This window comes from Macrobrachium rosenbergii, chromosome 33 (assembly GCF_040412425.1).
Source record: "Macrobrachium rosenbergii isolate ZJJX-2024 chromosome 33, ASM4041242v1, whole genome shotgun sequence".
In the NCBI taxonomy this organism is placed as follows: domain Eukaryota; kingdom Metazoa; phylum Arthropoda; class Malacostraca; order Decapoda; family Palaemonidae; genus Macrobrachium; species Macrobrachium rosenbergii.
In genome coordinates, this window is record NC_089773.1 from 13,744,273 (window position 1) to 13,769,270 (window position 24,998).

At 37.7% G+C, this 24,998-nt stretch overlaps 1 protein-coding gene across 7 annotated transcripts in view; it reads right to left on the reverse strand.

Annotated features, from left to right (window-relative positions):
* The window catches only part of fra (frazzled), a 123,605-nt gene extending 101,074 nt beyond the window's left edge, over positions 1–22,531 (reverse strand). For all 7 annotated transcript variants that reach the window (XM_067133482.1, XM_067133486.1, XM_067133485.1 and 4 more), the window contains exon 1: positions 22,267–22,531. In XM_067133482.1, the coding sequence (XP_066989583.1) occupies positions 22,267–22,378 (112 nt within the window). In that variant the 5' untranslated portion in view covers positions 22,379–22,531. The remainder of the gene's footprint in view (positions 1–22,266) is intronic.
* Positions 22,532–24,998: the final 2,467 nt, after the last annotated feature.

The following is a 24,998-nucleotide window of genomic DNA, read 5'->3' on the forward strand; positions in this document are numbered from 1 at the left end:
AGTTTCTGACAAGTATACAATAAGTTTCCAACATGTATGACAAGTTTCTGACATGTTGAGGACAAGTATGCAATAAGTTTCCAACATGTTCATGACATTTGTCGAGTGTGTGTGAGTGAACTAATTGGGAGAAAATGGAGGAAAATGACCATGTCTGATGGTGAGAAAGAAGGAACGAAGTTCCCACGCTATTAAGCGGCTCCCAAATTGTTTTACAAGATGGATGGAGCCGAGGTGGAAGGTCCTACGCCGTTAAATAAATCAATAAATAAATATATATAAAAATGCATAAATAAGTAAAATTATGCAGATTGTAAAAAGGTGAAATAATTCAATAAACATCAGTGAAAAATAGCATCGTAAAATAAAGGAGAGAGAGAGAGAGAGAGAGAGAGAGAGAGAGAGAGAGAGAGAGAGAGAGAGAGAGAAAAGGATCCTATTTCAAGACCCTGGTATAAACCTTTCCCTCACCCTCTCTCCCTCTCTCTCTCTCTCTCTCTCTCTCTCTCTCTCTCTCTCTCTCTCTCTCTCTCTCCCCCTTAAGCCTCTGTCTGGCGCAAGGGTTTGAAGATATATACACCTTTTAAAACAGTGCCTCACTGTCAGAGAGAGAGAGAGAGAGAGAGAGAGAGAGAGAGAGAGAGAGAGACTTCCCCTCAACTTTCCGGCAAACTTAGCGGGTCTAATGTTACCAGGAAGAGGAACCATTTCTGGCGGAAGAGGGCCAATAGAGAGAGAGAGAGAGAGAGAGAGAGAGAGAGAGAGAGAGAGAGAGAGAGAGAGAGAAGACATTGGGTAAGACCAGAAGATGGGAAGAAGAAGAAGAATAAGGGAAAAGAAAGAGACGGCTAATTACACGGGTAGAGACCATAAATAGGAATCCAACAATATTGAAAAGACAATTCTCTCTCTCTCTCTCTCCTTTCTTAGAATTTCATACTCACTTTTTTTTATTTCTCTCTTCTTTCTCTCTCTCTCTCTCTTCCTTGGAATTTCATACTCACTTTTTTATTTCTCACTCTTGATCGTCTTGGGAAGACGCTTTACGCTTTGTTTGGAAGATCTCTCTCTCTCTCTCTCTCTCTCTTTCTTTCTTAGAATTTCATACTCTTTTATTTCTCTCTCTCTCTCTCTCTCTCTCTCTCTCTCTCTCTCCTTTAATGTGGTTCGGATTCCACAATTTGTAGGTCCCGTTGCTAGGTAACCAATTGGTTCTTAGCCAAAAAAGTAAATCTAAACCTTCAATAGCACTAGGAGAGCTGTTAATCAGCTCAGTGGTCTGGCCCCCCTAAGATATACTTAACTTTTTTTCTCTCTCTCTCTCTCTCTCTCTCTCTCTCTCTCTCTCTCTCCCCCATACATAAAAACAATAAAAAAAAAGCAATAATTCAAACATAAAGAAAGTTCAGTTTACTTCTCCGAAGCTTAATTCCATTATCAGCAATCACTCGGGAACACAAACTTTCTTTTTAAGAAAGTTTAGAGAGTCTTAATACTCTCCTTTTCTACTTCCTACTTGAGAATGGGGGAAAGTAAGAAAAAAAAAAAGAGCCCACTCATTATATCTGTTTCTCTGGGTATAAGGAATTGTTGTCCTGAATACTTTAAATTTATATTATTATTATTATTATTGTAGTCCTCAGTAAAAGAAAAAATGTTTACTTCTCTTTCACAATTTACATAATTATTAGCATAATCATCATCATCAATTTCCAACAATTATAATAATAATTATTATTATTATTATTATTATTATTATATTATTAATCATAACAAAAAATCATACATTCCTTCTCCACACTTTCCAAAAAATCTGACTGAACCAGAATTGGGATAGGATTACACAGAGCCCCATTAGGACCCACTAACAATAATCCTATCAATTTTTCGATTTATTTCTTTTATATTTATTGAGGAAATTCAGCCTACTCACACAGGCCTGGGGTCTGGTGTGACAAACTTAATGCACGTGAAAGTTGGGGTCCAAAGACCTTAGAGTTTTGAGAGGTCAAAGTAAGGAATTTGTTGACTTTATTATTATTATTATTATTATTATTATTATTATTATTATTATGAACCCCTATTCGTATGGAAGAAGCCCACAGCAGGCACCACCAACTTGAAATTCAAGAACCTTCCAAAGAATATTATGGTGACCATTTGAAAGAAGTTACAGAAAGAAGAGATCGGTTATTAAAAAAAGGAAAAAGATAAATAAGTAAATTAATAAGTAAATATATATAAACTATACATAAATAATTGAAATACAAGCCGAGTTGTTTTGGGGTAGTAATGCTGTGCTATGCCACCTAATAATAATAATAATAATAATAATAATAATAATAATAATAATAATAATAATAATAATAATAATAATATAATAATAATATAAAGACATCCCATAAATTTTTTATTTCAAATATTGAAAAAACAAGATTAAGGGGAATACATTTCTGCACAAGGGGGTTTGGGGTTGAGGTGGCTACGCCCCCTAAAACCTCTAAAGGGTATCCAATTCCGCCCATTCCAACTGATCTTGGGTGTCCGATGGCTGCTGGCTACTACCCTAGGTAAGGAATTGCCCAAGGGGCCAGCCTTGAGGGAGCCCATGTTTACCCAAGTGTTACCTTTCAAGATTGCTTAAATCGAAGGTGTGTTTATATATATATATATATATATATATATATATATATATATATATATATATAAACAATATCTGATATATTTTCATTCCTTACTTAATATATAATAATAATAAACAATATCTGATATATTTTCATAATAACTAATAACTTCTTAATAATAATAATAATAATAATTTTACTAAACTGTTGCTGAAAGCGATATCGACCTCTCATATAATTTCTTGAAGGAGTTTTCCTAACCCCTTCTTTCTCCACCCCTCATCCCCCCTCCTGGTGAAAGGGGGGAGGGGCATAACACGAAGTTAGGCCCATTGCCCCCCAAAATGGGGGTTTAACAGGGGGTTTAATAACATAAGGGGCCCGTAAAAAAATACTTAGTGTCAGTGCTAAGAAATTGCTTCAATTATCCCCGTTGGTAAACCTGATCTCTCTTTAGAAACGGCCCGACCTGACTTTCTCTCTCTCTCTCTCTCTTTCTCTCTCTGTATACAGTATGCAATTTTGTAAAACTGAGGAACATTAATTTGTAGTGGTCTCTCTCTCTCTCTCTCGGAACATATTTTATAATGAGGAGCATTTAATATATATTTTTCTCTCTCTCTCTCTCTCCCCTGCTAATACCAATAACTGATCTATGAAATTTAAGCTGCCAAGCCAAGCACTGGGGAACATTCGGCCATTCAAACTACAGAAAAAAAATATGTTGGAGTGGCTGGACAGCAAGATAAAGAGAGACCTAAGAAACAAAGAATTAAAAGTTAGAGACGCTGGACAGCAAGACTGAAGAGAAGGAACAGGAACGGAGGTAAAGTAAACGACTGAAAAGTTGATACACCTAGGGGCCGAAGGGACAATGCAAAATCCCTTTAAGTGACGCCTACAGTGCACCACGTTTGGTGCGAGGACGGCCCTATCCACCTCAGGGGTCCTGCTATTACTGGGGAAGTTTTCGGCACAATATACCCATCCGTGATCGAGGGATTACGAAGCACAACCTTGACAGAAATTCATTAAAACTGCCAAACCAAGCCAGTCAGCAGTCTACCTTGATCAAGTCAGCCAATCATAAAAACACACATAAATAACACCGGTCATTCTTCAGGACAATAACAATAAACAATAACAATAAACAATAATAATAAACGACCCCTTTCCACGCCCTGCAGGAACTTGGAATCAGCTCGTTCCCAGAATTCCCACAAGGCGACTCAAACTCATTTTCACCATAAACAAACTCTGGGGGACAAAGTAACCCACGACAGAATTATGGGAGATTAGAATAGCAGTATAGAATATCAATTGATATATAATCATGAATGTTAGTGGGATGGAATGGAACACAGAGTTTGGGCCAATCACTGGGACCTATGAGGTCATGCAGAGCTGGAAAGGAAATTGAAAGTAGGTAGGAGGAAAACCACTATGAAACTGTTAGGAGAGGGTGGATAGCAAGATGGATGAAAGCTTGGATGGGTGACCAGCAGTCTGCGGTCACTGCTTGGATGGGTAACCACTAAGGAATGGAGAGTACGGCTTTGCATAAAATTGCTGACCTTGTCACTTCAATAATGCGATTTTCATTCATTTTACAGGTACTATTTTGAGTAATGTCCACAGATGGATAGCTGAGTGTTCACACTTCATCACTGAATAATATCAAATGGATAATGTTCAGCCAAATATTTATTTATATAGTTAGTTTATTCTAATTTATGATTTATTTCAGTCAACTTCAAGTTTAACAAACAGAATATGAAAAGCAACATACTGTACTTGATATATCATTAATCCCATGCAATTGCAAATTGCCTAAAATACTGCAATAATTTTTGCAAGAACAGGTACACCAAAAATAATAATAATAATAACAGATTCAGTCTATCACAGACACACAATAAATACAATGCAATACAATAAACTTGGGCAAAATCTACAGCAACAGATACACCAACCTACAGAGCCTCTGTAGAGGGCAAGATCACCTTTCTGAGATTGACACATGACAGCAGAGGGTAGGTGGAAGGTGCAAGGAGGAAAAAGTCCTTGAGTAGGGTCCTAACCTGCCCCCTAATCTAAAAATAATCCCGGAATGAAACAAAAACTAGTGAGTGAGGTGTTTAATACCCTATATAAGATTTCACTGAACGAATATAAAGGATTAAATCTCGGGGAGAGAGAGAGAGAACTGGTTTAGATACTTAAACCTTTCAAAACAATCAGCTGGATTAGGAATGAATGATATACCTTCTTAGCAAATGTGATACTCTGTTACAAAGGCCTATATATAGGGGTTACTCTCTCTCTCTCTCTCTCTCTCTCTCTCTCTCTCTCTCTCTCTCTCTCTCTCTCTCTCTCTCCAACAGAGGGAGCCACTACAGGAGTGGTACTACTGCTCCAGGAGTGAAAGCTTTGCTGCTACTAATGTAAGGAGAAGAGATTCACTTGCCATTTAAAGGGACTTCCCTCACCAAGGGGTTCACAACCATAAATCAGGCAAGCTACTGCCCCGGGGATATAGTATTTGAGAATCCTAAGTCAACGGAGCCAATTGATCTAATGTTGCAGCTACTGTTTAGTTTTTTCAAGCTATCATTGTCAGGGCATTGTATATATAAATATATATATAAATATATATATATATATATATATATATATATATATATATATATATATATATATATATATAAAATATATAAAACCACAAGTTGATCAAAATCTACCTGTCTGCCTTCTGGTATTTCTATCACATTCAATTGACAGCTATTTCTACTCCTCCCCTCGTGTGTATGTGTGATCTGATCACATTCCAAAAACAGCCTCTCTCTCTCTCTCTCTCTGAGCACCATGTGATCTGATCACATTCCAAAAGCAGCCTCTCTCTCTCTCTCTCTCTCTCTCTCTCTCTCTCTCTCTCTCTCTCTCTCTCTCTCTCTCTCCCCAAACCATAGTACTTTAGGAGCCCAAATCTTCTACAGACATCCAAGAGAACCATTTTCAAACATATCTATCTCAATCCAAAGACCACCAATGTCAGATGTCCGTCCTCTCTCTCTCTCTCTCTCTCTCTCTCTCTCTCTCTCTCTCTCTCTCTCTCTCTGTATCAATCGAAACCGACAAATCCTTTAAGACCTAAATCATGTGGGCCATGCTCTCGACTCTCTTCCCCCAGGCATCTAAGGGCGCCAATCCTTAGTCTTTCGACCGCAAAAACGACCCAATGACACAGACTATGGACGTGCCGTTCCAAAGGTAAGGAAGAACTGTGACAAAAAAAACACATGACATGACGTCTCGAGATTATGTGATGTAGTCTCGATGAGTTTGAGATGAGGCCAGATTGTGTTGATGATGTGTACGAGAGAGAGAGAGAGAGAGAGAGAGAGAGAGAGAGAGAGAGAGAGAGAAGAGAGAGAAGCTGCTGTTAAGAGGATTAAGCTTGAATGGCATCTAACAAGATCTCTTGAACTCTTGTTAATAAACTATTCTCTCCTCTCGCGGTTTTTTTTTTCTGGCCAGCGTTCTTTCAACTCGGTGTCCAGTGCACAATAGAGTATAGAGCCTCTCTCTCTCTCTCTCTCTCTCTCTCTCTCTCTCTCTCTCTCTCTCTCTCTCTCTCTCTCTCACAAACACACACACACTCAAACTAACAAGTGAATATTCACTTCATCTTGAAGGAAAAAATCTGTGAAGTTGAATTCCCTCTCTCTCGCACACATACATAAACTTGAAGAAAACAACAATGTGAGAATTTAAATCTCTCTCTCTCTCTCAACTCCCTCCTCCTATGTTGCATCTACGTATGCATGATCACGCCCAACATTCAAAACGTGCGCACAGGATGTGTGTGTGTGTGTGATTCCCTAACACTCGATGATGGATGGGAAGAACTAGGGACAATCTCTCTCTCTCTCTCTCTCTCTCTCTCTCTCTCTTCTATTCTCACGTTCCCTGTCTTCCCCTTGTTCATCTGTATAGCCTCCTTAAGCCTTGTGTTCAATCTCTCTCTCTCTCTCTCTCTCTCTCTCTCTCTCTCTCTCTCTCAGGACTCATGGTGCTTGAGACAAAAATGCAGACTTGCATTCGACCCCAAGACGCTGCATAAAATCCAGTGGGTCTATAATCTCTCTCTCTCTCTCTCTCTCTCTCTCTCTCTCTCTCTCTCTCTCTCTCTCTCTCTCTCAGCTATTCACTCCCTAGGTATTCCCCTAATCCCCAAGCTAACCCTTGATTCCCCAAGACATGTAAATTAACTGGGTACCACTTCTGCTATTCTCCCCTTCAATTCCCAAACACATTTCCCCGTCCAATCTCCTTAGGAGACTTTCCCCTCTTCTTCCCCAAACTTCCCCTCTCTCTCCCCAAGCATATAGCATCTCCCCATCCCTTCCCCAAGACCTCCCCAGGCTCCTGTCATCACCAGACTTACTCATCACCCCTTTCTTTCTATTCTCTAATCTTCCCCCTCTTTCTCCCCAACCACAGAGCTTCTTTCTCCCCACACACACCTTCCCCTCTTCCCCAAGTTCTCCCCGGACGATCCTCGTTCAGTGGCACCCCTTATGGTCCTGCCTAAAATAACGTTACAGGGCGGGTGCAAGACAGGTATAACATACCTGGGGATATGGGTTGGTGCAGTCTTATTCCAAAGCATGTCAGTTGAGTGTGTATAAACTGTATGTGAGAGAGAGAGAGAGAGAGAGAGAGAGAGAGAGAGAGAGAGAGAGAGAGAGAGAGAGAGAGAGAGAGAGAGAGAGAGTAGTTATTTTCCCATTCATACACTCATCTTTAATTGCTGAGGGAACTTACAGTAAAGAAATTATATAAAAATTATAAAATCATCACGACTTCCTAAGTTCACTGCCTATACTACACCTACGAAAATACAACTACAAAATACAACAGACTAAGACAGGAATACGCCTATACAATACCTACAAATGTACGCCCACCAAATACAGTACCCAAACTACTGAAAATTGAATGGCCCAACAGCATGACAGACAGACAAAAATTCAAGATCTTGCAACTCAGAAAGAAATGGATTAATCCCAAAACCTCTCTGAAGGGAATGTGAGTTACAGCAGGAGGATTCAGCAGAAAGCAGTAAGAGCTGAAGGACAGCAGTAGACAGCAGTAACAGCCGAGAGATAGCAGAACTGTTAGTGAGCAAATAGTGTCTTAGCGCTTAAGAGTGTCCTGATAATAATCTCTTCCATGTGCCACAAAAAAAAGTTGGTCATTTCAAAAAGGGCCACTGGAAGGTTGGAAATCTCAAAAAGGGCCACTGAAAGGTTGGAAACCTTAAAAATTGCCACTGGAAGGTTGGAAATTTTACAAAGTGTCACTGAAAGTTTGGAAATCTCAAAAAGTTCCACCGAAAGCTTGGAAATCCTAAAAAGTGCCATTGGAAGGTGAGAAATCTCAAAAAGTGCCACATTTTTAAGTTTAAGATGAAGGACCACCCCAAAAATAAGGTTAAAACATTTAAGTTTTCAGGTGTTGGACCATCCCTAAAATAATGTCAAAATATTTAAGTTTTAAGGTTTAAGACGAAGTTCCATCCCAAACAGTAATGTCGAAAACACTCAACTTAGTAAATGTTTAAGATGACAGGCCTTTAAAAAAAAACATTAATGTAATTGACTAAACATCAAAAGCAATAGTTTTACAAAAAACATTAACATGGAAATGTTTTCTGTTTTGGATGCTGGGACATCCCACACACCTCCCCTTCCCCCCAAAATAAAATGACGTCACAAAAGGTTTCTCAGGGAGGAACCAAGGGGTGTGACGCAGTTCCCTTTCTCTCTCTCTCTCTCTCTCTCTCTGTACTCGAAGTCACGTGGGGGAGATAGTACATGAAAGAGCATATAAAAAATAGGATAAATACTGCTCTCTCTCTCTCAACATATTCTAGGATCTCTTTACAAAAATTCTCTCGAAAGACCTGTTTAATTTATGTTTGGCAGTGTGATGTCATCTCTCTCTCTCTAGATTTATATCAGTCTTCTCTCTCTCTTTCTATCAGTCTCTCTCATTCTCTCTCTCTCTCTCTCTCTCTCTCTCTCTCTCTTAGACATACCAGTAACTCTCTCTCTCTCTCATTAGAAACAGAAGTAGTGACACCCTCTCTCTCTCTCTCTCCCTCTCATTCATTAGACCACATTCACAGCTGAAGAAGAAGAAGAAGAAGAAGAAGAAGAAGAAGGGGAAGAAGAAGAAGAAGAAGAAGAAGAAGAAGAAGAAGAAGAAGTAGGGGGCTGGGTTGCCATTAGCGACATGGCTCAAATTGATTTATGGAATGGCATTTACTGGGAAAAGCCCACCCCCTTCCCCCACCCACCGCCCCTAAAAGCCACAACAAGTAAGGGGAATGAAGTAGGGAGTGGAGGGGATTATGACACAAAGATAGACCTTCCCCCCCCCCCCACCCGCCATAATGAGGAAGAACTGTCTGCCTGTCTGTCTCCAATGAGGTCTGTGGATGAGGCCAAGCATTGGGACCTATGTGGTCATTCAGTGAACGGGAATTGACAATGGTTTGAAAGGTGTAACACGAGGAAAATCTCAAAGCAGTTGCAATACGAATCAATTGTTAGGAAAGGATTGAGGAAAGTGAGATGGAAGAAAGAGAATATGAAAGGAGGTGCAGTAAAAATGGGGAAAGTGTTGAAAAATTTGTCTGGTGAAAGATGGAATATTAAATCATGATTTTTAACTGGGGAAGTATGCCACAGTGGATTTTGTTTACAAAACCAATAAACGGGTAAATTCCATGATGCAAAAAATGTAAACACGACAAAAATTTTGTAAATACAAAAAAGAGTAAATTCAAGACACAAACAAAAAGACATTTTTTAACTAAAAATGTAAACACGTTTTGTAAATGCGTAAAATTAAGACATAAGTATTTTTTAATTAAAAAAATGTAAACACGACAAAAAATTTTGTAAATACAAACAAGAAACCAAACTTAAGACAAACAAATATTTTTAAATTAAAAAACGTAAACACGAAAAAAATTATGTAAATTCAAAAAAAGAAACGAGACACAAGCAAAGGTATTTTTTAATTATAAAATGTAAACACGACAAAACATTTTGTAAATGCAAAAAAAAAACATACATTTTTTAATTTTAAAAAATTTTTTAAAAATTTTTTTCGCGAAAAAAAATTTCCCAAAAATCCAAAAAAGCACATGAAAAAATTTCAAAAAATGTAAAAAAATAAAAATAATGAAAACACATCACAAACAAAAAATCTGAAAAAATATAAAACTATAAAAATTCTAAAACAAAAAAAATGTAAACACGACATTAAATCTTTTAATGTAAAAAAATTTTCTTTACAACATGAAGACAGATAACCCCACTATGACAAGAATACAACTACCAATTATCATTATTATTATTATTATTATTATTATTATTATTATTATCTTGATAACCCCTAGTGATATCACTTCGACTTTATGACGCCGTTCTGAGGCGTTGGTAAACAACGAGAACCTTGTGGATACCTCGTGTAAGGGTCGGTCTTCGATCCAAAGCTCTCTCTCTCTCTCTCTCTCTCTCTCTCTCTCTAAGCTTGTCAAAAAAAGAGTAGACCACATGCCCTAACCGCACGGATAATCTGGCCTGCCGCTCTCTCTCTCTCTCTCTCTCTCTCTCTCTCTTCCCTTCATCGCCTGAAATCTTTAATTTTCAGCTAATTATGCGACTAAATTCTATCTCTCTCTCCTTTAGAAATCCCAAACCCCCCTCCCAGGAGGATTAAAATCGACGGAAATCCCCCCCCCTCTCACAAACTAAGGAGGAATTGAGGAATTCTGTCGAGGAATTCAAGAGAGGAATTAATAGGATTTGCACAACACGTTTTCTACAGGTACTTGAATACCTGTTAAAGATACCTGTCGGTTTTGTCTCCCTTACCCGGGGCATTCTGCCCCTCCTCGGGTATTCGACAGGTCTGCGGGGGAATGCCCAACAAGGCCTATACAGAGGATTATGAAGGCCTATTCTCTCTCTCTCTCTCTCTCTCTCTCTCTCTCTCCGCTTCTATTTATTTCCTTTCTCTCTCCACTTCTATTTCCTCTCTCTCTCTCTCTTTGTAAGGCAAACATTTCATCTGTGTGTGAGAGAGAGAGAGGAGAGAGAGAGATAAGGTGTGTGTGTGTGTGTGTGTGTGTGTGTGTGTGTGTGAGAGAGAGAGATAAGGTGTGTGTGTGTGTGTGTGTGTGTGTGTGTGAGAGAGAGAGAGAGAGAGAGAGAGAGAGAGAGAGAGAGAGAGAGAGAGAGAGAGAGAGAGAGAGAAATAAGAACTTTTCAACTTCTGATGCAATTTTCCATACAATAACCCTTGTGTATGTGAGAATCGCTCGTCAATCACACAAACACATGCATACAAACATACAACCTCCATATGCACACACACACACACACACACACAACCGCATGCTCACGCGCGCGCGCGCGCAGCAAAGAGTTCAAAAGAATACGTACAATTGTGTCAACAAATGTTAATGAGAGAGAGAGAGAGAGAGAGAGAGAGAGAGAGAGAGAGAGAGATAAGGAAGCTACAAGGTCAACCGCTATCATTATTATTATTTATTATTATTACTGGACTTACTTAAATTACACAGGTCTCGGTAGGCCTACCCCGCACCTAAAACCTAGCGCTGTGCTTAATCGATTTCGCTAATCGATAAATAGGCCTATCCTGATATACCATGATAGGAGAGAGGCAAAAAAAAAAAATATATATCTAAATAGGCCTATGAATATATTATTTTAAAGGGGTTTGGTGTGTAATTAACTTTATGCGTATGTATATGTATTTGTGTATGTATATAGTCTATAAAATAAGATATTTTACTGCGATTTCTTAATATTTTTGGATAAGCAAATGCATTTATGTATATGTAGGCTTATGTGTGTGTATGTATATATATATATATATATAATATAAATATTTCAATTCTTTCATTTCCTAATATTTTCAGACAATTTTTCACTGCAAGCATTGAAATCCACGTGAGGAAATAAATGGAGAAATTATCTTCATGCCATTGACGTAAAAAAAAAAAATAATAAAAAAAAATACAATAAAAACTATATTACATGACCTCTAACATTGCGACGCCATTGCATCACTGAAAAACCGTCAATAAATTTTTCTACTGGAGAGAGAGAGAGAATTCGAATGAAGGCTTGAAATATTCGATGTTTTTGTTTTTCTTGAGAGAGAGAGAGAGAGAGAGAGAGAGAGAGAGAGAGAGAGAGAGAGAGAGAGAATTAAAAGCAGAATATGTTGTAGTGTTTACACGACTCCTAGAGAGAGAGAGATTAAAAGCAGAATATGTCGTAGTGTTTACACGATTCCTAAAGAGAGAGAGAGAGAGAGAGAGAGAGAGAGAGAGAGAGAGAGAGAGAGTTGTCCCCCAAAAAAGAGAGGCCGAGTGATGACTAATCTATGTGAAGAGTGAAAGAAAGAGAGAGAGAGAGAGAGAAAGAGGGGGAAGAAAAAAAAAGTTACCAATAATCCCGACCTGGCAACTCGGAAGGAAGTCCGGGTCATTAAATGGAGAACTTTACTAAAGAAAAATGCATTAATAAACAAGAAGTTATTCTTTCCCTTCAAATAGTGAGTGATAATGACAGATGATTGTGGCAATGAGTGAGTGTTGTGATTGTGAGTCACCATTAAGTAACAACAATGAAGTTATAATATCTTCAGTTCATGTCTAACAAAATACCGTCCATAATTACATTACTATCAGCTGAATGAAATATAACTCCTCTGATTCGAGCCTACCAGGAAGAATATTGCAGTTTGAAATTAATATTAAAAAAACTTCTAAAATAATTATTTAAAAATTCTAAAAAAAAAGTAAAAAACGCGCCAAAGTTCCCTCGGCGCAATCGAGTTTTCTGTACAGCGTATAATGCTGTATGAAACAGCTCTCAGCCACGGCCAGGTGGTGGCCTGTGTTGTTGGCACCTATAGCAGTGCCGGACGCATGATCATGGCTAAATTAAACCTTAAATAAAATAAAAACTACCGAGGCTAGAGGGCTGCAATTTGGTATGTTTGATGATTGGAGGGTGGATGATCAACATACCAATTTGCAGCCCTCTAGCCTCAGCAGTTTTTAAGATCTGAGGGTGGACAGAAAAAGCGCGTACGGACAGACAGTTTTCTTTTACAGAAAACTAATAGGAAATTTTGCTGTCCAACCTCTCTAGTCTAGTTATTGGTTTTCTCTCAGTTCCACCTTTTTCAGTTTCTGGCACTGAATGACCTAAAGTGCCCCAGCGCTTGGCTGGACAGCCTAAATCTTATCAATAAAACCATGACATTTTGCAATGACCTCTGACCTGGCTATTTAGCTACATAAATTCAGTAGCAATTGCACGAGCAAAAACTCCTGAACTGACAACTGAAACTTAGATATTATTATTATTATCCAGAAGAGAAGACATGTGGAAAAAGCCCACCAAAGGGGCCACTGACTTGAAATTTAAGAAGATCCCAAAGAATATTATGGCGTTCATCAGACACAAAAAGTAGAAGGAAGCAACACCTCCACGAATTCAGTAGCAGTAACTCAAGCAACAACTGCTGAAACAAGGACTAGAAAAGGCCTGAATATTCAGCAACAGCAGAATCAACTGGCAAGAGATTTCTCTGGCTGGCGTCAAGACACAGATTCAGCAACAGTGCAGAATCAACTGCCCAAACCTCAGCCAAAATGAAATGACCTTTGAAACCTTGCATTCCCTGACTTTTTCCAGCAGAAATCCAGGTAGCATCTTCAGGAGTTCCTGACCCACCTGGTGTCCAAAAGTAACCCCATCTCCTTGAGTAGCACATACCCTCTTGAGCAAGGAATTTTGATCCCAATCTTAAAAATGGCCTTTACCAGTCTGGGTAGAATAACCTCACCTACCAATCTCTCTCTCTCTAGCCACCCTCAATGAACCGGCCCCCCAACCCCCAATTTTGGGGGACCCCTGACATAAAAGGGGAGAGGAAGAAGGAGGATAATAATTATATACGAGGAAGGAATAGGAGGAGGAACGGGAATAGGGCCTACACACATACACCCAAAATCCCATCAGTCAATATTGAGAGAGAGAGAGAGAGAGAGAGAGAGAGAGAGAGAGAGAGAGAGAGAGAGCTATTATTTACAGCAAATGTGGATTATCCTAGTTCAAAGAAGCAGAAAATGAAACAAAAAATAATACTGAGAGAGAGAGAGAGAGAGAGAGAGAGAGAGAGAGAGAGAGAGAGAGAGAGAGAGAGAGAGAGAGAGAGAGAGAGGGTATTCTGTTAGTAACGGTGTGGGAATTATCATGGTTTAAAAAAGGAAAAAGATTATGAAAATATCTTTTAAATCAACTAAATAATCCGAGAGAGAGAGAGAGAGAGAGAGAGAGAGAGAGAGAGAGAGAGAGAGTCAGGATAAGAAGTGGGAGTGGCCGCCTAGCGCAGAGGTAGGCGTACGACAACGGCGTCTCCTGTGCATAGGGTGAGGGCGGAGTAGTACTAGGAGTAGAGAGAGAGAGAGAGAGAGAGAGAGAGAGAGAGAGAGGAGAGAGATGTGAGTGTCGGCCGTAAAATATTGACCCGTTCAAACACGGCCCTCAAAATCGATCTGTGTGCTCTCTCTCTCTCTCTCTCTCTCTCTCTCTCTCTCTCACTTGCAATCACTATGGCTTAACAGAGGACAGGGATATTTAGTGGACACAGGACATATGACGGAAGATTTTTTTATTTATAATTAATTCTTTCTCTCGTATAAATACGCGCCCACATCCTGAGGTTGTTAGCGCGCGCGCGAGTGCATCTGAGTATTCTTCACACTTACGCCGGAATATGGCATCATACGTTGCCCATTCCGACGGCCACTGCACTACAAAGTGAGATAATCTCGTCATCACCATATGGCAGCAATACCGGTTAAGCAACGTTCAGTAGGTTCACAAAATGAACCCTTCCAATGAAGGGGTTCGTGGATAACGGGGCCAAGCGACGTTCAACCAGTTTGTACACCGAACGTTTTAAAAGAACGGATTCAAGTTCGCTGACGTCAGGCAGCGTTCAACCCATTCGTAAACCGAACGTTTTAAAAGAACGAATTTAAGTTCGCTGACGTCAGGCAACGTTTAACAGGCGACGTTTGACCAGTTCATTTACCGAAGTTTCCCAAGAACGAATTTCAGCCCACTGATATCAGGCAACGTTCAGCAAATTCAACAAATGACAAACATGACAGTCAGGGCAACGTTCAAGAAGGTCTCGGAACGAAAACGCTTCGACAAACGTTTTCAGAAGCAACTGACATACATATATCTAAGCAACGTTCGACAAGGTCTCGAAACGAAAACGCTTCGACGAAAGCGTTCAGAAACAATGACATACATATGTCTACGCAACGTTCAACAAGGTCACAAAACGAAAACGCTTCGGCGAACGCCTTCAGAAACAAGTACCGACAAAGAACGTTCAACCTCTCGCAAAACCGAGCATAAAAACGACCGCCTTTTTTTTTTTATAAAGCGCAACGGAGTTCGGGCATTATATAAACAAGTAACGGACAATGTGCGCAATGTAAACAACTCGAGTAATCCCGGGCGTCTACAGTGTCATTGTTTATAAATAGTCTACCCTGGCGCTTATTATTACTTGTGTGTCAGGCTACAGGAATTAACAAAGAACGTTGTAACTTTAACGAAGAATCTTGTTATTAAAGACTATTGAATTAAAAACATTAAAAAGTTAGGCCTACGCTAGGCCTACATGACAGAATTAATATTCCCTAGCATCTCCATATTCCCCTAACGGCCTACACTTTATATTAGTTTTATAATCCTTCTTTAAATAAACACAAGGCTGCAGGATTTCTATATACTCTTCAAATTACGTCTATAGTATATAACATGTAAAAAGTTTCCTGAAATACAATAAAATATCAACGAAGACCATAATGATACCATTATTCCCCATTTCCCGCCATTTTCCCTAACCCCCCACCCCCAAAGGCATCAGAGTCAAAAGCGCGCGAACGAACAAATATAAACAATCGTGACGTCATCACCGCCATCATCAATAAGAGTAAAATAAGATAAACAGAAATGAACGCCATCATCAATAATCCCGGTAGACATAAACAGAAAGACCTCAGTGAAAGACGCCGTATACAAATATGGGTTCGAAAAATGATGCTGAAATGTGTGTGTGTGTGTGTGTGTGTGTGTAGCAGAATTATTTTTAAATCACATTCCTATAACAAGGTTTATATGTAAAGTATATATAGTGTTACATATTTAATAATAAATAACAATTTTAATCACATTGAAAAATACAACAAAATCCTTAAAGATATTATTTATTTATATACTATTCCACATACTGACTGACAGGTCTGATTCTTTTCAACTGGCGTCACACTACTGTATGTCCACTAATGCACTATATTCTAGCAAGACTGATCAACAACAATGATGATTTGGGTTATTCCATATTATCAAATATAGATTATTAATGATCATGAGTTTCTTTGATACAGAATTTATGTATTCATTTATTTTATACTTTGATACAGCATTTATTATTAATTTTCCCATATTTTTTTACATTTCAAAAGGCTCTCTTGTTTAATTTTGTATGACTTACAAGTTAATGGACTTTGTAGATTATTTCATTTGAAGCCTACCAAATCTGAATAATAATAATAATAATAATAATAATAATAATAATAATAATAATAATAATAATAATACTATTCAAGGAACTCAAAAAAATAATAAAACAAGGTATTCTAAATGGATTTTTATGGTTAGTGCACTATGATAGATTAAAAATGAATTAAAATAAAAAATTGTATAATTACTGTAACTTATAATAAAATGATATAATTACTGTGACTTATAGTAAAATATAATTGAAATTCCAAAGGTCTACCAGACCACTGAGCTGATTAACAACCCAAAAAAATTACAGTGCCCACTAAGGTGCCAAAAATTAAATACTGCCTAATTATGTCTATAAAGTATACTGTATTATACAATTATTTGTCCTCAGATTTACATGCACACTACACTGATATTCACCCATATTTAACAATACATATTCTGTTCTATCAGTATTTCAACATGAAGCACATAGCTCACAAAATTAATGAGCAATGCTGAATGTTACTGAGGTCAGTTCTTCACTCAGAGGATACTGAGCCTACCATTAGTTTGGCTATTTTAAAACTTCATGTCAAAACAGTACTTCAGAATAGTGTTTCAGAAACTGTTCTGACATGAGTAGTTTTCACAGAGCAGTGAGGTGATCTCAGGAGAATTTGAGGAATTAAAAAGGGCCTCTGGAATGGAATGGCATATAAAATTCTGGCCAAAAGTCAAGTGGTGAGACCTTTGAGGTCATTTGGTGATGAAAGGGAAATTATTAAGTAATAAGATTCTAAAGGTGTAACAGGAGGAAAACCTCTCAGTTGCATTATGAAACACTGGCAAAGGGTGGGAGGTAAGATGGAAGAGAATATGAACAGAGGTACAGTCAAAGGAATGAATGGGGTTGTAGCTAGGGGGTGAATGGATGCTGCGAAGAACCTTTAATAATGCCTACAGTGCACCGCATGGGGATAGAACCATTGGGCACTTTTTAAAACAAAAAATGGGATTTTTTGTAGCGGAATTGTGGAGACCGAAGTGCAAAAAGAATATGACTAATGTCCTCAGGGAACGTACGACCATATCTACACAACATCAACGATTAAAAATAAAGGAATAAATGAGAACGAAAGAAAAGATGTCTTCATCATAACTTCAAGGGCAGAATCATGAACCAAAAGAGCGAAAGGCCACGGTGGCTTAGCTACAAAGCTTATGACACATCCTACAGTTCAAGAACAATGCAGTTATGCTGAATAAGGACATCCATGTGCACTGTGCATTGCTGTAAACTCAGGAGCAGATCAGTGCTGTTCAACCTCACAAACAGATCACTGCTATTCAAAATCAGGAACAGATCATTGCTATTCAACCTCACAAAAAGATCACTGCTATTCAATATCAGGAACAGATCATTGCTATTCAAAACTCACACACAGATCACTGCTATTTAACCTCACAAACAGATCACTGCTATTCAAAATTCAAGAACAGATCACTGCTATTCAATCTGATATTTGGGGCTAATCATGTTGCAAAAGCTACAAGTATTGACAGAACATGTACACTGAAGTAGCAACCCTCAAATTTACAAGGTGATTCAAAATTGCAACTCCATGGGTACTTCATTTCCAGAAAGCTACCTGTAATTTAAAGTATTTTCACCCCACACAACATCACAAGCAAATGCCACTATCAAATGCCAGACTTCAGATGTAAAAATAAAATCATTAATACAGATTATCAACACGAACACTGTGCAGTACACAACTACACAAGTTAACATGCCAGATAAAATTTCACTTCGCAAAAGCCTACCCCTCCCAGCAGCTAAACGCTAAGAGCTGATAAAATGTTTCCCATACGTACGACTGCAACATCTCCCACATTCAGCCTCTGAAAAACTCTGTTAACCAAACGCCAGGATGACGATTTATCGAAGCACTGACACAGTAAGAAACCTGACACTGCAGTGTCACTGACCAGGGAAACCACAGAGCACCACGTAGCTAAGCCACCCTATGTCATAATACTCGCCGTGCATGATCTCAGATGGAGGCGGCATCGTGTATTGTATCTAGGGGCTTAGGGGATGACTCGAGATAATGCTGTGAGCAAATGCAATGCAATTCAGCTGTGCAGTAAATAATATAAAGAAAATTATCATAATGAAACTACTGAGATACTTCTCTATTCAGTAACAGGGCTCTCCAAAGATGGCCCGTTCTTTAATGATGGTTTAAGTGAGAGGCAAAATCTAGAGTACAGGAAAGTTAAGGAAGCTGAACAGCTAAGTGGACAGTGGCCAGAGGGAACAGCAAAAGCCAAAACAGAGGATATTGCAGAGGACCTTTACTGTACAACATGCTATGCACACTATAAACACACAGAAACAGTTTGATGCCCACAAAGGAGTAAAATTATAAACAGTACCATAAGCAATATGATAATATTCTTTCATGCATAATGAAATTTAGGACTTACTCCTCCAAAAACTTTTAAAATTTAACTATACTTTGAGAAGGGGGAAAGTCTACAGTGCTCGCCCAAAAAATAACCTCTGTTGACCCTGGCCACAAAACACACCGTTGGGCGGTGGAACAGCCTCTCACAGGATGGCGTGCAATTGGAACTTCAGAAGTTCGAGCAAAGATGCAATGCACTGCTACCTTAATACTATTCTCCTTATATTTGAATACATTTTTATCTATTTGTTAATTTATTTTTCCTTTTTCAACAAATATTTCACTTTATCTCCTCTTACTTTTTCCTAAGGAACACCATATCCCTGGAAGCTTGAATTTCAAGTCAGTGGCCCCTGTGGGCTTGATCGTTAAGAAGAGAGTTCATCTTCTGAATAATAATAATAATAATAATAATAATAATAATAATAATAATAATATCACAACATTTAACAATTTTATCCTTGCACATATGTGGCAGATACATCTTGAAGTGTATGTACAAATGTAGTTATGTGGCAGATACATCTTGAAGTTATGTACAAATGTTGTATGTTATATAAAATCCCAAATAAAATGTTAAGAACATGAACCCTATTCGTAAGGAACGCACCCACAGGAACCCCTGGCTTGAAAAGTCAAGCTTCCAAAGAAATATGGCATCCACTTGAAAGAAGTAACAGAAGGTAATATGAAATACAGAAAGAAAAGATCATTTATTAGAAATGATAAAATAAATTAAATTAAATAAATTGTAAAAATGCAATTATAAAATACAAGGAGAATCAAGCATAACCCTCGTGAAACTAAAGGCACTGTATTCAAGCGCTTTACATTTCACTAAATTTTACGGTATATTGTAGTGATATACAATGTTCTGTTTTGTTAAATGCTGTACAGTTACTCTGTTGTTATAATGTCAATTTCTCTCTTACTGTTTACCCCTTATATACAAGTATTACCACAATTAGCTATTCAAAGTGTGCATGCAATCCATCCACAAAAAAATGAACAGACCCATGAGATGAGTATATACTGTACAATAAAACTGAAATTAACAATATATTATACACATAATGCAAATGTCATAAGACTGTTCATTTTCTGCATGGCTGAAATACAGCTTTATAATATTTAGGTGGGTCACCCCTCATGGACGCCTTCTTGAATGAGTGAAATCAAAGGCAGACTCATAATAAAAGGCAAGCCCTTCCTACATTAACCCTGTGGAAATTAGTTACCCTTGTAGACCAACTATACTTTTCGGCAACTGTCTTTCCCTCTGTTACCAAGCCTCGGAACTTTCCGTGATTCTGATGAGGGCGATCAGTTATCAATATCAAATGCCACTGCATAAATAGAAATGACAGTAGTATAAAAATAAAATTTAATGCAGAGTAATGCAGTGATTTATGTATCGCCTCCTGAATTCGCTAGATCACAATGTGAGTTGGGGACCTTATAATTGAGTATCAATGATGTCTTGAAAGTCTCCTCTAGACAATGCTGCATTTGATGCTGATAATCCTTGTGGCCACAGAGACTTTAAATAAAGCTGCAATGCTCCGATTCTTAACATAGTAAACGCCCCGTATTCGAGGACTTATGTATTCACGGATTTCTCTGTGGAACATATCTACCCATTACTCGCGGAAAATTCGCCCATTCACAGTACATTTCACTGAGAAATATTCACTAATTACTGTATTTTCATATTTTTGTGATAAAACTATTAAAATACTCAGGTATAAGCATTTTCAGAGGGTTTTTTTGTGTTTAAACTATCAAAATGGGCAGTTCTAAGTGTTTTTAGAGGGGTTTTAAGCATTTGTGGATTTTAGCTATTCGCATTCCCCTGCGAATACGGGGCGGTTTACGGAGTAAAGCTGCATTGCTCTGATTCTTCTCCTTGTATCAAGGTGGAAGCTAGCTAGGAAGAGAAGGTCCTATAAATAGGCTAAACTGACAGGTCAACAAAAGTGGCGACACAATTAAGAATAAGGCACCCTTACGGTGAGATGCTCATGAATAACGCAATACTCAATAAAACATTTAAAGTTTGAAAAATAGGAAACAAGACCCTTTATTGTTCAAGTTACTCTAAATTCTATAATGCCTTTAACAGAGCATAGGAGATCAGTAATATGTGCTTCAGAGGGCTTGGGAATTTTCGTACATAAGAGGGACAATGGCCATACCCTAAACTGGTGTGGGGCCGAGCTGATTTGGCAAAAGGGAGATTCTGGAATCTGCCAACATTAACCACTATAATAATACGATTCTGTCAGGAGGACAGTGGAACCTAGATTTCCCCAACGCGTTAGCCTTCAGACCTCTCCTCAAGCAAGCGTTCCACAGCAGATACGACCACCAGATGCGACGACGTCAGAGCGAACGAGGACCAAAACACAACAACGGAACTACCCCTTTCTATCGAAGGACAAGCACTGCGTTTTACACCCCACCAGCATAGGCTATCCCGACTGTCCACAATTACCCGTCACCGGGATCACAGAAGTCTGTTAATCAAAATATACAGTATCTTAATGGGCCTTGTAAAGTCACAGAACAATGTCAGATTACAGTCAAGGATATTTATTAAGCGTTTACTCTGCTGTCTTTGCTTGTTGGCTTAGGCTACCTAGGCCTTCCTACCAGCCTTCATTCTATTACTCCCAAACCAACTGAATGACTGTTTATCTCCCGTTCTCCCTACATGCTCAAACCATCTAAGTCTTTGAGACTGCAACCTATTTTCCTGATTATTACAGATATATATTACAGACTTTGAATACATTGTGGTTATACAATACATAGAAACTTAAATATGACAACTTCTACATGGGCTATATTGCTACAGAAACACGACAACCTTGTATAATGAATACATAAGAAAAGAAGAACTAAATATGTGATAAATAAGACATACGAGAAAATAAAATAAGAATTATAAATATTTGAAAAATTATGATATAGAAACAACTCTTATGCATAAAAATAAAAAAAATAAGTGATAAAATGGTACAGTTGATAATCTTCACTCACTCTCTCTCTCTCTCTCTATATATATATATATATATATATATATAAAGACCCCAAGCGTATTTCCTTAAGGGCCAACATCAAACGCTCTTGCGCGTGGCGTACGGGTTGACAACACCGAAAAAACCTCATACGTGACCCCTGAAAACAAGAACACATTTATTTTTAATATCCTCCGCGAAATAAAACCCATTTCTGGTGAAATAAACAAAATTCTAAGAAAATAAATCCTCTCCCTCGTAGGGACACGAAAATCTACGGCCGCCACCGACCACTTTCACGCCGAGTCTTCCGCTTCTAAATCGCTTATTTAGAGCGAATTAACCCCGCCTGGACTCGAATACGATCGTTAATGAATTAATTGAACGTTTAAGATGACTGAAAATCGTCAGAGAGCGAAATTCGAAGGGGAAATAAGGCCATTCGTCACCGCACCTTTGTCAGCCGCGGCTCCCCCGTCGCTGCGACCCAAACAAATGCCTACGAATATCCACAAAGCGGCCGTCGTCGTCGTCGTCCCCCACCACCACGTCATCTCGGAGCCCATTTCTTCCGTTCCACTGCGCTCAGAACCACATCAGGAGAGGATCAAGGGGCGTCGGCAAGGGCGGCTTCACCCGCGTTCATACATGGTGTCGAGTGCACACGGTCTAGAGACAAGCGCACGCCATCCGACTCGGATGGTGGTTAGACAAACACTGGCGGTCGACCCGTAACGTTCCGTTGTCGACCTTGCGCCGGTTGTACTCCATGCAAGTAGTGCGGGGCGAATTTTACGTTTTATTCCAGTCCAGTGGTGAATTCCCGCTTTGGATGTCTTTTAAATCCTTCATGAACGTAAAATAAGGTTGCGTATTCCAACTACCCAGCGTTTGGGAGCGGCGAAGGCGTTTTCGGAATCTGAACCGGAGTATTATTCCGCTGCATCTCAACATTCATCTTAATCCAAAACTCTTACGGAGCATCCAATAGAATACGTAGGTTGCGGTAGGTCTGGCTTTCATATATATATATATATATATATATATATATATATATATATATATATATATATATATATATATATATATATATATATATATATATATATATATATTATTTCTTTATCAAATATACAAAAAAATATTAGCTGAATTTCCCAAAATATGAAATCTGACAGCTAAACCATAAAGCAATATTAATAAAAACACAATAAAATAAACATACAATATGTTAATAAAAAGAAACTTAATCAAATAAAAAAAGACCAAGATTCCTGAGGTTATTTACCTTATAATCATATTTAAGAAAAGATTTTAAAATTAAAAAACTGACTTTCAAAAAACTCTTACCGCCTAGAGCAATCTGATTTTAATCTTAAATTTTCTTCTAAAAATGAATTATGTATGACATTATTATAAAAAAAAAGCTGACCAGGGATTATAATAGTATCAAGAAATCAAATAAGCTGAGATTATCTGTTTATTGCCGAGGAGAAAAAAGTCATATAATGATAATTATGGTTGCGCGGTTGAAAACCGGCTGTTCATAGGCCGATGCGTGATCAACGTATTATTGGATGCTGATAATAAGCAATATAAATGCATTGGAAGCGCTGATTACGATGTACAATTTGTGTAATTTGTATAATTTGTATATCTTCATTCCATCGACAAATTATTTACACTCTGCAGTGGTGTTATAATCTTCAATTCAGCTGATATATGTGAAAATAACCTGCTTGCTATTTTCGAAGTAGATAATATTCGTGTTGATCCGATTTGCTGAGCAAAGGTCACCCCTTTTTTAGGGGGTCTTGGCATTGAGTTTACTTGGAAATAAATATACGCCGCATGAAAAAGTAACTTTATGTTTCTTACCTTCTTTAGGTCTTTGTTTTTAGTTTCCATTACTTTTTTTATTCCCTAAATTTCTTTTCTTTTTTCTATGTCACTTTATGACCTATGCGTCTACGTATTATTGTTTGTGGTGCTCTATATTTTCTCTAATTTTATTTTTCTGTTTGTCACTTACTTTTTTGTTTTCTCATTATATATTTTATTTGTTTACAAGCATACCCAGTTTATTTACCCCAGTATTCCTAAATCAGGGTCGTTCTTAATCATAAAAAAGTCGTAGGCCTATTCCGAAAACCAATCGTTAAACGAACTGTTTAAGATGAACATACCTGGAGGAAACTTGCTCAAAACGTCGACCCCGACCAGGGATTAAATTGAGAAGAAGGAAAGAGGAAAATAAGAAGAGGAAAGGATGGAAAGAGTGAAAATTCATCAACTTATCTATCCGTTAGCCAAACCTGTATTGAGTCTAATGGCTGCTTCGCTTTGCATTTAGTTTACACTTGATCAGACTGAGAGCTGCATTATCTGCATAATGTTTTATTACACTTTCAAGAATAATAATCATCCCAGTTTTAAAGAATTATATATAATAAGCTAGATACACTTCTTTATAGCCCTAGGCTCACCACAAACATCATTATAAATACTCACAGCAGCCATTCTTTGAAAAATTTCAATGAGACCAAGAAAATAGCCTCCACCTCTATTTTCCAAGGTTTATATAGGCCTACAGGTTCAAATATAAGTTATGAAGTTTATGTTTAAGAGCCTTGCTGTTTGACAAAGTAAAAAATAGTACTAGGTCTGGAAAATTCTGGTCTTATGTACTTTGAATTGAATCTAGAAGGGTGGGTAGGCCTATCATAAGTGCCTCAATAGATAATGGTTCATTTTTTGCATTTAGTTTGGTTTTGAATTTATTATTATTATTATTATTATTATTATTATTATTATTATTATTATTATTATTATTATTATTATTATTATTATTATTATATATTCAAATGGTGTAAACACAAATGCCCAATGACTTGCTTGATCAGGCTTAAGTTAAAATAGACGAAATAATAATAATAATAATAATAATAAAAATAATAATAATAATAATAATAATAATAATAATAATAATAATAATAATAATAATAATAATAATAATAATAATAATACTGTTTGCTAATGACAATGGATCTTGCAAATGGGAAAGAAACATTCAGTAATAATAGTTTGCAACCATCAAATGCAAGTGCTAAAGAAGGTCGCAATTAGCACAAAGAAAGAGATGAAAATAGAAGTAATGTTTGCTAAAAATAAAAAAAAATGTGATGA